We start from the raw sequence: 15,672 nt of genomic DNA, 5'->3' as shown, positions 1-15,672 counted from the left end.
ATGTTAGATCCACTATGGACTGGACTCTCACACTATTATGTTAGATCCACTATGGACTGGACTCTCACACTATTATGTTAGATCCACTATGGACTGGACTCTCACAATATTATGTTAGATCTACTACGGACTGGACTCTCTCAATATTATATTAGATCCACTATGGACTGGACTCTCACACTATTACGTTAGATCTACTATGGACTGGACACTCACAATATTATGTTAGATCCACTATGGCAGGGGTCACCAACCTTTTTGAAACCAAGAGCTACTTCTTGGGTACTGATTAATGCGAAGGGCTACCAGTTTGATACACACTTAAATAAATTGCCAGAAATAGCCAATTTGCTCAATTTACCTTTAACTCTGTTATTATTAATAATTAATTATATTTACACTTAATTGAACGGTTTAAAAGAGGAGAAAACATGAAAAAAAATGACAATTACATTTTGAAACATAGTTTATCTTCAATTTCGACTCTTTAAAATTCAAAATTCAACCGAAAAAAAGGAGACAAAAACTAGCTGTACGAAAGCCTATTGTGTGCCTTTAACCAGTTTTGTAATGTTCCTATGCCTTTAAATTGATAGGTCAATCTGTGACGTCATTTCCCCTTTAAAGCACGTCTTTGTCAAATAGCCGGTTTCAATCAGTGGTGGCAGCCAGCCTTGTGTGCGTTGACGACTAAATACCACACACAAAACCACACACATTCACATCTACCTTTCAGCAATAAAGATGATTAAAGGATTCTCTGGCCGGAATCTGTCCATCGTGTCCCAACTCTAAAAGAACTACTATCCCCTCCTTACACTAGCTAATTCAAATCTTTTTGAAAAAATTAAAAAAATAATTTATGGAACATCATTAGTAATTTTTCCTGATTAAGATTAATTTTAGAATTTTGATGACATGTTTTAAATAGGTTCGAATCCAATCTGCACTTTGTTAGAATATAAAACAAATTGGATCAAGCTATATTTCTAACAAAGACAAATCATTATTTCTTCTAGATTTTCCAAAAAAATTTTTTTTTAAGAAATTCAAAAGACTTTGAAATAAGATTTAAATTTGATTCTACAGATTTTCTAGATTTGCCAGAATTATTTTTTTTAATTTTAATCATAATAAGTTTGAAGAAATATTTCACAAATATTCTTCGTCAAAAAAACAGAAGCTAAAATGAAGAATTAAATTAAAATGTATTTATTATTCTTTACAATAATAAAAAAAAATGTTACTTGAACATTGATTTAAATTGTCACAAAAGAAGAGGAAGGAATTTAAAAGGTAAAAAGGTATATGTGTTTAAAAATCCTAAAATCATTTTTAAGGTTGTATTTTTTCTCTAAAATTGTCTTTCTGAAAGTTATAAGAAGCAAAGTAAAAAAAATAATGAATTTATTTAAACAAGTGAAGACCAAGTCTTTAAAATATTTTCTTGGATTTTCAAATTCTATTTGAGTTTTGTCTCTCTTAGAATTAAAAATGTCGGGCAAAGCGAGACCAGCTTGCTAGTAAATAAATACAATTTAAAAAATAGAGGCAGCTCACTGGTAAGTGCTGCTATTTGAGCTATTTTTAGAAGAGGCCAGCGGGCTACTCATCTGGTCCTTATGGGCTACCTCGTGCCCGCGGGCACCGCGTTGGTGACTCCTGCACTATGGACTGGACTCTCACAATATTATGTTAGATCCACTATGGACTGGACTCTCACACTATTATGTTAGATCCACTATGGACTGGACTCTCACACTATTATGTTAGATCCACTATGGACTGGACTCTCACAATATTATGTTAGATCTACTACGGACTGGACTCTCTCAATATTATATTAGATCCACTATGGACTGGACTCTCACACTATTACGTTAGATCTACTATGGACTGGACACTCACAATATTATGTTAGATCCACTATGGACTGGACTCTCACACTATTATGTTAGATCCCCTATGGACTGGACTCTCACAATATTATGTTAGATCCACTATGGACTGGACTCTCACACTATTATGTTAGATCCACTATGGACTGGACTCTCACACTATTATGTTAGATCCACTATGGACTGGACTCTCACAATATTATGTTAGATCTACTACGGACTGGACTCTCTCAATATTATATTAGATCCACTATGGACTGGACTCTCACACTATTACGTTAGATCTACTATGGACTGGACACTCACAATATTATGTTAGATCCACTATGGACTGGACTCTCACAATATTATGTTAGATCCACTATGGACTGGACTCTCACACTATTATGTTAGATCCACTATGGACTGGACTCTCACAATATTACGTTAGATCTACTATGGACTGGACTCTCACACTATTATGTTAGATGCACTATGGACTGGACTCTCACACTATTATGTTAGATCCACAATGGACTGGACTCACACTATTATGTTAGATCCACTATGGACTGGACTCTCACACTATTTTGTTAGATCCACTATCGACTGGACTCTCACAATATTATGTTAGATCTACTACGGACTGGACTCTCTCAATATTATATTAGATCCACTACGGACTGGACTCTCACAATATTACGTTAGATCTACTATGGACTGGACTCTCACAATATTACGTTAGATCTACTATGGACTGGACTCTCACACTATTATGTTAGATCCACTATCGACTGGACTCACACTATTATGTTAGATCCACTATCGACTGGACTCTCACACTATTATGTTAGATCCACTACGGACTGGACTCTCACAATATTATGTTAGATGCACTATGGACTGGACTCTCACAATATTATGTTAGATGCACTATGGACTGGACTCTCACACTATTATGTTAGATCCACTATGGACTGGACTCTCACAATATTATGTTAGATCCACTATGGTCTGGACTCTCACAATATTATGTTAGATCCACTATGGACGGGACTCTCACACTATTATGTTAGATCCACTATGGACTGGACTCTCACTATTATGTTAGATCCACTATGGACTGGACTCTCACACTATTATGTTAGATCCACTATGGACTGGACTCTCACACTACTATGTTAGATCCACTATGGACTGGACTCTCACAATATTACGTTGTGGCTTGAGACCCTCGTGATTTAGGGCTATATAAGTAAACATTGATTGATTGATTGATATGTTTATTGTCAGAATGTCATGCAGGAACATTTTTAAAAGGTTTACTTGAATGCATGTCATGTATTTGCCCAAAACTTGCTAACAGTTTCAACACATATTTTTCAGGCTGTATTTTGGTAGACAGAGCATTGCACTACTTAAATGTTCCCTTGTGTCTTTTTACCCAAGTTTTGTACTTTCAATATTTAAGGTTTAACAAGCACTGACCTCATAATTTTCAACCTCTCCATCTTCCACATCCAACTCCAGACTGATTGCAGGACCAGTGGGCTGGACTGGCAGCATGGATCTACCAAGAGAAAGGCACAAGGTTCTATGTCTAGATATGAGTGTTTATATTTTAATCAGGCTGGTCTTTCTGGTGATCCACTCACAGGAAGTAAGGCAGGAGGCTGGGGTGGTAAGGCGAAGGGGGTAGTGGCTGCTGCGAGCGGTACCGTCGCCCGGCCAGACGGCGAGAGATGAAGTTCGGGTAGGACTAGAAGACGCACAAGAGTTTGTTGACATTTACTGGCTTTTAGCTGAGGTAAACAACTTGTTTGTGGAACTCACCACTCCAAAGAACTCCTGAGGCAGGGGCTCATGGGAGAGGAAGTGGAGCTGAGTGGAGTGTGGGGTGAGGGCTGGGTGGGTGGCAGGGGGGTAGTGGAGCCCCGCGCCCAAAGACAGGTGTTCTCCCAGCAGCTCCACGTCGTTCTCTATCCTCTGTAATGGCTACAGGAGGCAAAGAATACATTGAACATCCATTCATAGAATTATGAAGAATACTGGTTCTAAGCGTATAAGCAGAGTTGAGTTTGTGTTTATTTGGAACATGCGTGCATACGACATGATGCATCACAATTTCCAGTTCCTCTATTCAACATGTTCAAAAAGGAGTAGGAAGAAGCAGAGCTTATTTAATCCTACCCCTTTTTCATTACATAGCAGTTGCCAACACTTTCATTCACTTCCTGTTCTCAAGTTAGAGACCGGGCTTTCTGCTCCGTTGCTCCCAGTCTGTGGAACGCTCTCCCTGACCACCTGAGGGCACCACAGACTGTGGATGCTTTTAAAAAAGGCTTAAAAACCCTTCTTTTTAAAAAAAAAAGCCTTTTTTTTTTAGATATATGCATACTAGTTTTAGCTATTTTGCTGTTCTAGTTTTTATTTTTTTTAAATTTTTTATATCTTTATTTTTATTTTTTTTAATACACTGTAGCACTTTGAGGTTGTTTACGCAATGTAAAGTGCTATTTTTAAAATAAAATCTATTATTATTATGATTATAAGTTATTCACAATATACTCCATAAGTAATAACATTATAAATAAATAATTGGTGAATTAATTTATATTTCATATGGTGAGATAAATAAGATTATCTATAAAATGAATGGATGGAATACATTCAGAATGTGTATCATGGTTCTTCTTCTTAGTACTTTGTAAACACTAAGTTTGAAGAGTTTCTTGAAGTGGATCATATTAATACATTGTTTGACTTCTTTGCTTAATCCATTCCATCATTTAATACTGATATAATAATAATAATAATAATAATAGATTTGATTTGTAAAAAGCACTTTACTTTGAGTAAACAACCTCAAAGTGCTACAGTGTATTAAAAAAATAAAATAAAAAGATATAAAAATAAAAACTAGAACAGCAAAATAGCTAAAACTAGTATGCATTTATCTAAAAAAAAAAAGGCTTTTTGAAAAAGAAGGGTTTTTAAGCCTTTTTTAAAAGCATCCACAGTCTGTGGTGTCCTCAGGTGGTCAGGGAGAGCTTTCCACAGACTGGGAGCGGCGGAGCAGAAAGCCCGGTCTCCCATTGTTCGTAGCTTTGTTCTCTGAGGTTGGAGGAGGGTATACTGAAGGTCTTAAGTGTTGTACGTGCATACAAATGTTTTAAATTGCATGTTTCTATTCCTATTTGTCCGAAAGACTTTTCCAACTTGTGCATCTCTACAATTGACATGCTCATATTGTCAATGAGATCCATGAACTTTGCCATTGTTCTAAACATCAGTCCATAAAAACAGTGCTGTCTAACACATACCTGTACATTTTTGATGCTGGCCAAGAGAAAATAGCATCATGATTACTATAGAGAGGTGACAAGGGCTTGACTCTGTCAGGTTATTCTAAAAGGTACCATCGGTCTGTGCAGATTATTCGAGACTGTACACATCATTTTGATGAAAAAAAACTGCAACTTATAGTCCGAAAAATACGGTACATTGGTTTTTACAACATGATATTTTTAAGGGAAAAACAGTACAAGTTCTATTTTTTTGGGCTGCCAGTTTTTCTACCGTAAAAACAAATGTACCGCCTTTCCATTTACAGTAATACACCGTTAAAAACAACAATTCTACAGTCAATAACTGGCAGCTCAGTCAACAGAATTTTAACGCAAAAAACGGTAGTACGGTATTTTTCGGACCATAAGTCGCAGTTTTTTTCATAAATTGGCCGGGGGTGCGACTTACACTCAGGAGCGACTTATGTGTGAAATTATTAACACGTTAACGTAAAATATCAAATAATATTATTTAGCTCATTCACGTAAGAGACTAGACGTATAAGATTTCATGGGATTTAGCGATTAGGAGTGACAGATTGTTTGGTAAACGTATAGCATGTTCTATATGTTATAGTTATTTGAATGACTCTTACCATAATATGTTACGTTAACATACCAAGCACGTTCTCAGTTGGTTATTTATGCCTCATATAACGTACACTTATTCAGCCTGTTCACTATTCTTTAGACATTTTAAATTGCCTTTCAAATGTATATTCTTGGTGTTGGCTTTTATCAAATACATTTCCCCAAAAAATGCGACTTATACTCCAGTGCGACTTGTATGTTTTTTTCCTTCTTTATTATGCATTTTCGGCCGGTGCGACTTATACTCCGAAAAATACGGTATTTGTATTGAACCGTTTCGGTACAGGGGTTCCGGTTCCGTTTGGAGGTGTACCGAACGAGTTTCCACACGGACATATTAAGTAGCGTAACGCACGTTGTGTAAACAATGCACACCGAGGCACAACACACGGCATGCTAGCAGCTAACGGGCTAGGATAGACTGACCATACGTCCTCTTTTGACCGGACATGTCCTCTTTTGTGAAGCTGTCAGGGCGGAGTTTCTTAAATGCCTCAAATGTCCGACATTTTGAGTTAGGGCTGCGTGTATTTTCAATGTATGTTCAGGGTTAAGAAGGGGTTAAAAACAAAACAAACTGTGCGCCCAGCAGCATTGGTGAGGGAGGGGCAGAGACAGAGAGAGAGAGAGAGAGAGAGAGTTATGATAAACGCGCATGCGTCGCCAGGCTCTGCTTTTTATCCATAGATTTATCACATTTAATTTTTTATTATCTATAGCAGGGGTGTCAAAAGTGTGCCCCGGAGGCCATTTGCGGCCCACAGCTAATGTTTTAAAGGCCCACGGCACATTCTAAAAATACTATTGAAATAAACAAAAACATAACAAAAGTGAAACAAAAAAGCTTAAAGGTTAAATGTAATTTAGAAAAAGTTGCAATGTTGACTAATAAAACAAAGCTGTTTTTTTTTCTTTCAAACTGTCATTGCTCAAAACATAATATTGAATCAAAATCAATGTTATTATGAATTATTGACCTATCCAAGGTTCCCATTACTTCACATCAAATATTTCACTAAGAAAAATATTTTTGGTGGAAGATTTTGCAAATTTGGTAAAGAAATAACCAAAAAATTTTATATTTTGTTGTTTTTACTGTACCGAAAATGAACCGAACCGTGACCTCTAAACCGAGGTACGTACCGAACCGAAATTTTTGTGTACCGTTACACCCCTCGATAAAGACATAATAAAATAAGACTAAAAGAAACTTGAATAGGTTTGCTTCTCTAAATTGTGGGTGGTCACGTGGCTTCCTGGAGAGAAAAAGGTTTCACACAAGGTGTCAACAATCCAAATCACTCACTGATCGGGCCTGCTGTGTCGTGTAGGCTCCAAACTGGCCAGGTTGCGGCAGGTGAGGTGCATGGTGGGAAAGGTGTGTGGGAGGATGAGGGAGGTGGGGAGGAGGGAGGAGGAAGGTGGGGTCACTGGACAGCAGAGAGGGGAAGGGGTAGGGAATAGGAAGGTGCTGCACGGAGCACGTCTGCAACACCTAAGGGACAGCAGAGAACAATTCAATATGACGTAAACATTGTGTACATTTAGCCGGAATACATTTCTTACACCAAAACTCACAGGAGGAGGGACGCTGCAGACGGGGTAATGCTGTCCGCTGAAGACTACAGAGCATGCTGGGATTTGTTGCGAGGCTGAACGAGGCGGCAGGCCAGGTGGAGCCCCCGAGAGAGACACGGGGTATGAAACCGGAGCTGAACCCTAATAAAGGAGAGTGAGCTTTGTCGGCCATTTTAAGCGGCTAAACAGGGCACCACACAACTTACGTTCACCTGCTCTTGGAGTTCCAGCACACCGCCGTTCTGCTGCTGCGACGGGTGGGGTTGCTGCGGATGTGCCGTAGGGTGCAGGAGACGTGGCGACAGGTTTGACGAGGGATGAAGAGGCCTGGGGGAGGGGTTCGGGGGATGGTAACCTTGGCGCTCCTCCATCCCCGGCCCTCTGGGGCTCTGCTGGCCGTAGGGTTGGTAGCCCTGAGGCGGGGCTTGGTGGCGGTAGTTCTCATCCTGGTGGCCTACTGATGGCAGGCCGCCATGGTGGGCGTGCAGGTGGTGATGGTGCTGGTGATGGTTGTTGTTGCTGTTGTAATGGTGGTGGGGGTGGTGGTGATGGCTGTGTGTGTGGGGGTGGCGCGTCAGGCGCTCTCTTCGGCCGCGAGGGCGCCGCATTTGAGGGCTGAGGAAAAGGAGTTTGCACAATGAGCTGCCGTTGCTCTTTATATTGAAAATACTAAAGCTAACAAAATATCTAACCAGACAGTCAACTATATTTTGATTGATTCCAAATATGACGATGAAAAACCCCTGACCCCAGGTGTCGCCAACCCGTCGATCGTGATCGACCAGTCGATCTTTGGAACCCTACAGGTCCATCCATCCATCCATTTTCTTCCACTTATCCGAGGTCGGGTCGCAGGGGCAGCAGCCTAAGCAGAGAAGCCCAGACTTCCCCCTTCCTAGCCACTTTGTCCAGCTCCTCCCGGGGGATCCCGAGGCGTTCCCAGGCCAGCCGGGAGACAGTCTTCCCAATGTGTCCTGGGTCTTCCCCTTGGCCTCCTGCCGGTCGGACGTGCCCTAAGCACCTCCCTAGGGAGGCGTTCGGGTGGCATCCTGAGCAGATGCCCGAATCACCTCATCTGGCTCCTCTTCATGTGGAGAAGCAGTGGCTTTACTTTGAGTTCCTCCCGGACGACAGAGCTTCTCACCCTATCTCTAAGGGAGAGACCCGCCACCCGGCGGAGGAAACTCATTTGGGCCGCTTGTACCCGTGATCTTGTCCTTTCGGTCATAACCCAAAGCTCATGACCATAGGTGAGGATGGGAATGTAGATCGACCGGTAAATTGAGAGCTTTGCCTTCCGGCTCAGCTCCTTTTCACCACAACGGATCGATACAGCGTCCGCATTACTGAAGACGCCGCACCGATCCGCCTGTCGATCTCACCATCCACTCTTCCCTCACTCGTGAACAAGACTCAGAGGTACTTGAACTCCTCTACTTGGGGCAAGATCTCCTCCCCAACCCGGAGATGGCACTCCACTCTTTTCCGGGCGAGATACCATGGAGGTGCTGATTCTCATCCCAGTCGCTTCACACTCGGCTGCGAACCGATCCAGTGAGAGCTGAAGATCCTGGCCGGATGAAGCCATCAGGACCACATCATCTGCAAAAAGCAGAGACCTAATCCTGCAGCCACCAAACCGGATCCCCTCAACGCCCTGACTGGGCCTAGAAATTCTGTCCATAGAAGTTATGAACAGAATCGGTGACAAAGGGCAGCCTTGGCGGAGTCCAACCCTCACTGGAAACGGACCCTACAGGACGATTGTGAAAATATTTGGACAAAAATAAGGTAACGTGACATCAGTGACACCCCACCCAGAGAGTGAATAACAGACCCGCCAACAGGCACGCATTTTAACCCCGGAACACGCCTCTCTCTCTCTTCAGCCTCACAACCAGCCGCTATCGACACCATGGTCCCACCCCCTGAGCAGGGCGGGACACTTCACCGGCTTATCTCGCCAACGCGCGTTGCATGATGTATGCAAAAAATCATTGAGCTGCAATAATGCATTAATGCTTCCTGCATGCCAAGACTTGCATTTGGGGGACGCATCATTAGAAAGGCATCCACACTTTCTGGGCAGCAATCTACCGGCTTCCACTCTTTAACAATACGGTGCTCTGCTGGAAATTCTGCCACGTCTTCCAAAAACTGTAAAGGTTTGTAAAGGCGATTCTTGACCTCGGTCACGGAGCCCACCGTCATCATAATCATCATCATCATCATCATAATCATCATCATCGCTCACCTGCAACAGGAAGCTAACAAGGCAAATACTAAAGTCTGTGAATATTGCTCCAAAATACTGATTCTGTGTTGATTTATATACAAAACTAAACACTGACTTGTGCAAAGGCAACAATATTACTTGCAGATAAGATATATTGTTCATCATTAATAAATTTACCTTAGACCAGTGGTTCTTAACCTTGTTGGAGGTACCGAACCCCACCAGATTCATATGCACATTCACCGAACCTTTCTTTAGTGAAAAATAAAAAAACATTTTTTTCAAATTCAAGACAAAGTTATATGTTTTTGGTAACACTTTAGAATGGGGAACATATTCTAAGTAACAAAGACTTAATATAGAGTTATTTGGACACTAGGGGAACATATTCTAAGTAACAAAGACTTAATTTAGAGTTATTTGGACACTAGGGGAACATATTCTAAGTAACAAAGACTTAATTTAGAGTTATTTGGACACTAGGGGAACATATTCTAAGTAACAAAGACTTAATTTAGAGTTATTTGGACACTAGGGGAACACATTCTAAGTAACAAAGACTTAATTTTGAGTTATTTGGACACTAGCGGAACATATTCTAAGTAACAAAGACTACATTTAGAGTTATTTGGACACTAGGGGAACATATTCTAAGTAACAAAGACTTAATTTAGAGTTATTTGGACACTAGGGGAACATTCTAAGTAACAAAGACTTAATTTAGAGTTATTTGGACACTAGGGGAACATTCTAAGTAACAAAGACTTAATTTAGAGTTATTTGGACACTAGGGGAACATATTCTAAGTAACAAAGACTTAATTTAGAGTTATTTGGACACTAGGGGAACATATTCTAAGTAACAAAGACTTAATTTAGAGTTATTTGGACACTAGGGGAACATATTCTAAGTAACAGACTTAATTTAGAGTTATTTGGACACTAGGGGAACATAACCTAAGTAACAAAGACAATTTAGAGTTATTTGGACACTAGAGGAACATATTCTAAGTAATAAAGACTTAATTTAGAGTTATTTGGACACTAGGGGAACATTCTAAGTAACAAAGACTTAATTTAGAGTTATTTGGACATTAGGGGAACATATTCTAAGTAACAAAGACTTAATTTAGAGTTATTTGGACACTAGGGGAACATATTCTAAGTAACAAAGACAATTTAGAGTTATTTGGACACTAGAGGAACATATTCTAAGTAATAAAGACTTAATTTAGAGTTATTTGGACACTAGAGGAACATATTCTAAGTAATAAAGACTTAATTTAGAGTTATTTGGTTAGGGTTAGGGTAAGGGTTATAATAAGGTCATGCCGAATAAGGCAATAATAAGTACTTAATGACTAGTTAAGAGCCAATATGTTACTAATTTGCATGTTAACAAACAACTAATTAATGGTGAATATGTTTCCCATACTAAAGTGTTACCATGTTTTTTTACTGGTGCACAAAATGAAGCGTGCATGAATATCACCTTGTTCAAACAACAAAACCAACACAGTGCATAAACTCACAACAAATTACACACCTGCAAATCAGTGTGACTTCTGCTGTTGCCGTATCCGTAATACGCCGATAGGGAGAAGTTTGCATTTACACGATGAGTCGGGTGTGTCTTGACCTCCGCCGTACCCGTGAGGCCGACTCACCAAACCCCTAGGGTTCCATCGAACTCAGGTTAAGAACCACTGCCCTAGACAGATCATTATCACGTTTTTAATACCATGACTCGACAATTAGTTCGTTTTAATGAAATGTTTTATTAAAACACGCTTTTTTAAACAGCTCAACATAAAATGGACATTAACACGCTTTTAATGACAAAAAAATTATGTCTTGCCAGATTTTGTAGGAATACAGAATTTGTATTCCTGCTCTAGGAGCACTTGCATTCAGAGGAGGAACTACACCGTGTTTATATACAAATTTCACGCATTAATAACAAAATGTGAATTGTTATGATCATTGTTTGATTGTCAAAAGATTGTTTGGTAAAGAATAAATGCTTCTGAAATTCTGTACATTATGCATTGTATTTGTTTTGCTGCATGACGTCTTCACCTTCTCTATTAACAATAAAGTGTAATATACAGCCTACGAAACATTCTGTGATCGAGGACTATCAAACAGAGCATGTTATAAAATAATAAACAACTTATTTATAGGGGCGGCGTGGCGAAGTTGGTAGAGTGGCCGTGCCAGCAATCGGAGAAGAATTTGGCATTCTCCCTCTTGGAGAGATTTTTAAGAAACATGGAGTGTCTTATCACTTTTATGCAGATGACTGCCAAATTGATATGCCAATTTCAAAAGGCCACGGCCCCCTGACACGCCTTCTCAACTGTCTATGTGATGTCAAGGCTTGGTTAGCCCAGAATTTTTTAATAATGAATGAGGGAAAAACGGAAATTTCAGTTTTTGGTCCGGCCCTCACTGACTTGGGACCATTGCAAAATTATGTGCGTCCCAAAGTCACCAGCCTTGGCGTCACTATAGACAGCGATTTTAAATTTGACAAACAAGTCAATGGCGTTTTAAAATCGTGTTTTTATCATCTTCGTCTTTTAGCAAAGGTAAAACCATTTTTATCTTTTAACCTTTTTGAACAAGTCGTGCATGCTTTTATTTCAAGTGGCCTGGACTACTGCAATGCACTTTATGCTGGCATTAGCCAAAAAGCTCTCTCCCGGTTGCAGTTAGTCCAGAACGCGGCAGCACGACTTTTAACAGGGGCCAGGAAACGCCAGCATATAACCCCAATTCTTCGGAGTTTGCACTGGCTCCCTGTTCATTTTAGAATTGATTTTAAATCCTTGCTGTTTGTTTTTAAAGCTTTACATGGACTGGCACCTCAGTATATCTCGGACCTCATCCAAATGTACACTCCTGCGCGCGCTCTGAGGTCCGAGAGCCAGCTCCAGCTCGTGGTGCCCAGGACGAGACTTAAAACCAGGGGAGACAGGGCCTTCTCTGTGGTCGGCCCTAAGCTCTGGAACACTCTGCCCCTCCATGTTCAAACTGCTTCCACAGTGGAGTGTTTTAAGTCTCGTCTTAAGACCCACTTTTATTCTTTGGCTTTTAACACTACGTGAGTTGTGTGGTCCTCTATTGTCCTCTGTGTTTTTTTTATAAATTTTGATGTCTATTTTACTGTTTTAATTGGTTTCACCCTTTAAAATCGTTTTTAATCATATTTCTTTTTTATATTGTCTCTGTATTGGTTTTCTATTCATTTATTCTTTGTTTTTATTCAGTCATTGGTGTGGCATAATATTGTTTTTAACATGGCTGTGCAGCACTTTGGAAACATTCTTCTTGTGTAAATGTGCTATATAAATAAAGTGGATTGGATTGGAGGGTTGCTGGTTACTGGGGTTCAATCCCCACCTTCTACCATCCTAGTCACGTCCGTTGTGTCCTTGGGCAAGACACTTCACCCTTGCTCCTGATGGCTGCTGGTTAGCACCTTGCATGGCAGCTCCCGCCATCAGTGTGTGAATGTGTGTGTGAATGGGTGAATGTGGAAATAGTGTCAAAGAGCTTTGAGTACCTTGAAGGTAGAAAAGTGCTATACAAGTACAACCCATTTATCATTTATTATCATTTTTTTCAATCTGCCACCTTATTTTCCTCAACTGATGTACAAGCATTTATTTAGGTAGAAATACCACAGATTACTTTACAAAATATCTTTGAGAATCAATGCATGATCGTAAATTAAGAGATTTTTTTATTTTTTCTCCGTACTTCGTGTAACGCTGTTATTATAATGATAAATGATAAATGGGTTATACTTGTATAGCGCTTTTCTACCTTCAAGGTACTCAAAGCGCTTTGACAGTATTTCCACATTCACACACTGATGGTGGGAGCTGCCATGCAAGGCGCTAACCAGCAGCCATCAGGAGCAAGGGTGAAGTGTCTTGCCTAAGGACACAACGGACATGACTAGGATGGTAGAAGGTGGGGATTGAACCCCAGTAACCAGCAACCCTCCGATTGCTGGCACAGCCACTCTACTAACTTCGCCACGCCGTCCCCGGAAATTGGTTTGAGAAGAGGTGGTTTGACATTTGACAAGAATAAAGATTAAAGACTTCCTGCCTCTGTCTTTCCTTTCTGCTGAGCTTTTACCCCATCTTACTAAAACCAAGTAACAATCTACATTTTATGTTTTTAATCCTCTTTGCTGCAAACAGCAAAGCGTGTTTCAGAACGCAATGATGTAGTCTGGCGGTGAATGAAAATAAAATAGTCTTGTCAGGGTAACGACTTGTAATGGCTTTCCATTATGTACCCTTTTCTTTGTGCATTTCTGCTAGCTATTTTCCCGCTTGTGGCTCAACAGCAAGTGAACGCCATTACATTTTTCCACTCTACGGAATGGACGGAGGGCCAAAAAGGACGCACACGTGCGCGTTAATCGCAGTGCAAACAAAAAAACATAAAAACTAATAGTGAACGTGTTAACTTTGACAGCCCTAGCTCTGGATCATCAGCAGTCGTCTGCCATGACTTGTAGTAGCCGTCGTTGATAGAAGTAGCGTTCGTTGCTTTGCGCGCTGTGAAATCAATGCGCCGGGGAAATCTCCGGTAATGCTTAGAACAGGGGTCACCAACGTGGTGCCCGCGGGCACCAGGTAGCCCGTAATAACCAGATGAGTAGCCCGCTGGCCTGTTCTAAAAATAGCTCAAATAGCAGCACTTACCAGTGAGCTGCCTCAATTTTTTAAATTGTATTTATTTACTAGCAAGCTGGTCTCGCTTTGCCCGACATTTTTAATTCTAAGAGAGACAAAACTCAAATAGAATTTGAAAATCCAAGAAAATATTTTAAAGACTTGGTCTTCACTTGTTTAAATAATTTCATTAATTTTTTTACTTTGCTTCTTATAACTTTCAGAAAGACAATTTTAGAGAAAAAAATTCAACTTTAAAAATGATTTTAGGATTTTTAAACACATATACCTTTTTACCTTTTAAATTCCTTCCTCTTCTTTCCTGACAATTTAAATCAATGTTCAAGTAAAAAAAAATTGTTATTGTAAAGAATAATAAATACTTTTTAATTTAATTCTTCATTTTAGCTTCTGTTTTTTCGACGAAGAATATTTGTGAAATATTTCTTTAAAATTCAAAAAAATTATTCTGGCAAATCTAGAAAATCTGTAGAATCAAATTTAAATCTTATTTCAAAGTCTTTTGAATTTCTTTTAAAATTTTTGTTCTGGAAAATATAGAAGAAATAATGATTTGTCTTTGTTAGAAATATAGCTTGGTCCAATTTGTTATATATTCTAACAAAGTGCAGATTGGATTTGAACCTATTTAAAACATGTCATCAAAATTCTAAAATTAATCTTAATCAGGAAAAATTACTAATGATGTTCCATAAATTCTTTTTTTTATTTTTTCAAAAAGATTCAAATTAGCTAGTTTTTCTCTTCTTTTTTTCGGTTGAATTTTGAATTTTAAAGAGTCGAAATTGAAGATAAACTATGTTTCAAAATTTAATTGTCATTTTTTTTCGTATTTTCTCCTCTTTTAAACCGTTCAATTAAGTGTAAATATCATTAATTATTAATAATAAAAGAGTTAAAGGTAAATCGAGCAAATTGGCTATTTCTGGCAATTTATTTAAGTGTGTATCAAACTGGTAGCCCTTCGCATTAATCAGTACCCAAGAAGTAGCTCTTGGTTTCAAAAAGGTTGGTGACCCCTGGCTTAGAATGACCAAAATACTGTAAATATTAGGGGTGTAACAGTACACACAAATTTCGGTTCGGTACGTACCTCGGTTTAGAGGTCATGGTTCGGTTCAGTAAGAAAACAACAAAATATACATTTTTTGGTTATTTATTTAGCAAATGTGTAAACAATGGCATAACATACATATACACACACAGGGTCCATTGCCAGGGTTAATGTGGTCAACATATATAAAATAAAAAGTAAATAAGATAAGGCTCAGAATGGTTTCTTAACAAAACTTTTCTACATATAAAGTGCTTTTTTTTGATTGATTG

The 15,672-nt window shown here is 39.3% G+C and overlaps 2 protein-coding genes across 3 annotated transcripts in view; both read right to left on the bottom strand.

Moving 5' to 3' along the window:
• The window catches only part of LOC133648240 (neuronal acetylcholine receptor subunit beta-2-like), a 438,894-nt gene that overhangs the window by 200,483 nt on the left and 222,739 nt on the right, over positions 1–15,672 (bottom strand). The window lies entirely within an intron of this gene.
• LOC133648235 (E3 ubiquitin-protein ligase RNF38-like) overlaps positions 1–15,672 on the bottom strand; it is a 52,941-nt gene that overhangs the window by 7,670 nt on the left and 29,599 nt on the right. The window contains exons 4-9 of one of the 2 annotated variants that reach the window (XM_062044125.1): positions 7,606–8,008; positions 7,394–7,534; positions 7,122–7,310; positions 3,711–3,872; positions 3,533–3,636; positions 3,366–3,447 (exon numbers count right to left, since the gene is read on the bottom strand). In XM_062044125.1, the coding sequence (XP_061900109.1) occupies positions 3,366–3,447; positions 3,533–3,636; positions 3,711–3,872; positions 7,122–7,310; positions 7,394–7,534; positions 7,606–8,008 (1,081 nt within the window). Of the gene's footprint in view, positions 1–3,365; positions 3,448–3,532; positions 3,637–3,710; positions 3,873–7,121; positions 7,311–7,393; positions 7,535–7,599; positions 8,009–15,672 lie in introns of both variants that reach the window. The other variant, XM_062044124.1, reaches the window with a different exon arrangement.

The sequence above is a fragment of the Entelurus aequoreus genome, linkage group LG04, assembly GCF_033978785.1.
Source record: "Entelurus aequoreus isolate RoL-2023_Sb linkage group LG04, RoL_Eaeq_v1.1, whole genome shotgun sequence".
NCBI lineage: Eukaryota > Metazoa > Chordata > Actinopteri > Syngnathiformes > Syngnathidae > Entelurus > Entelurus aequoreus.
This window is presented reverse-complemented; position numbering and strand designations above follow the sequence as displayed.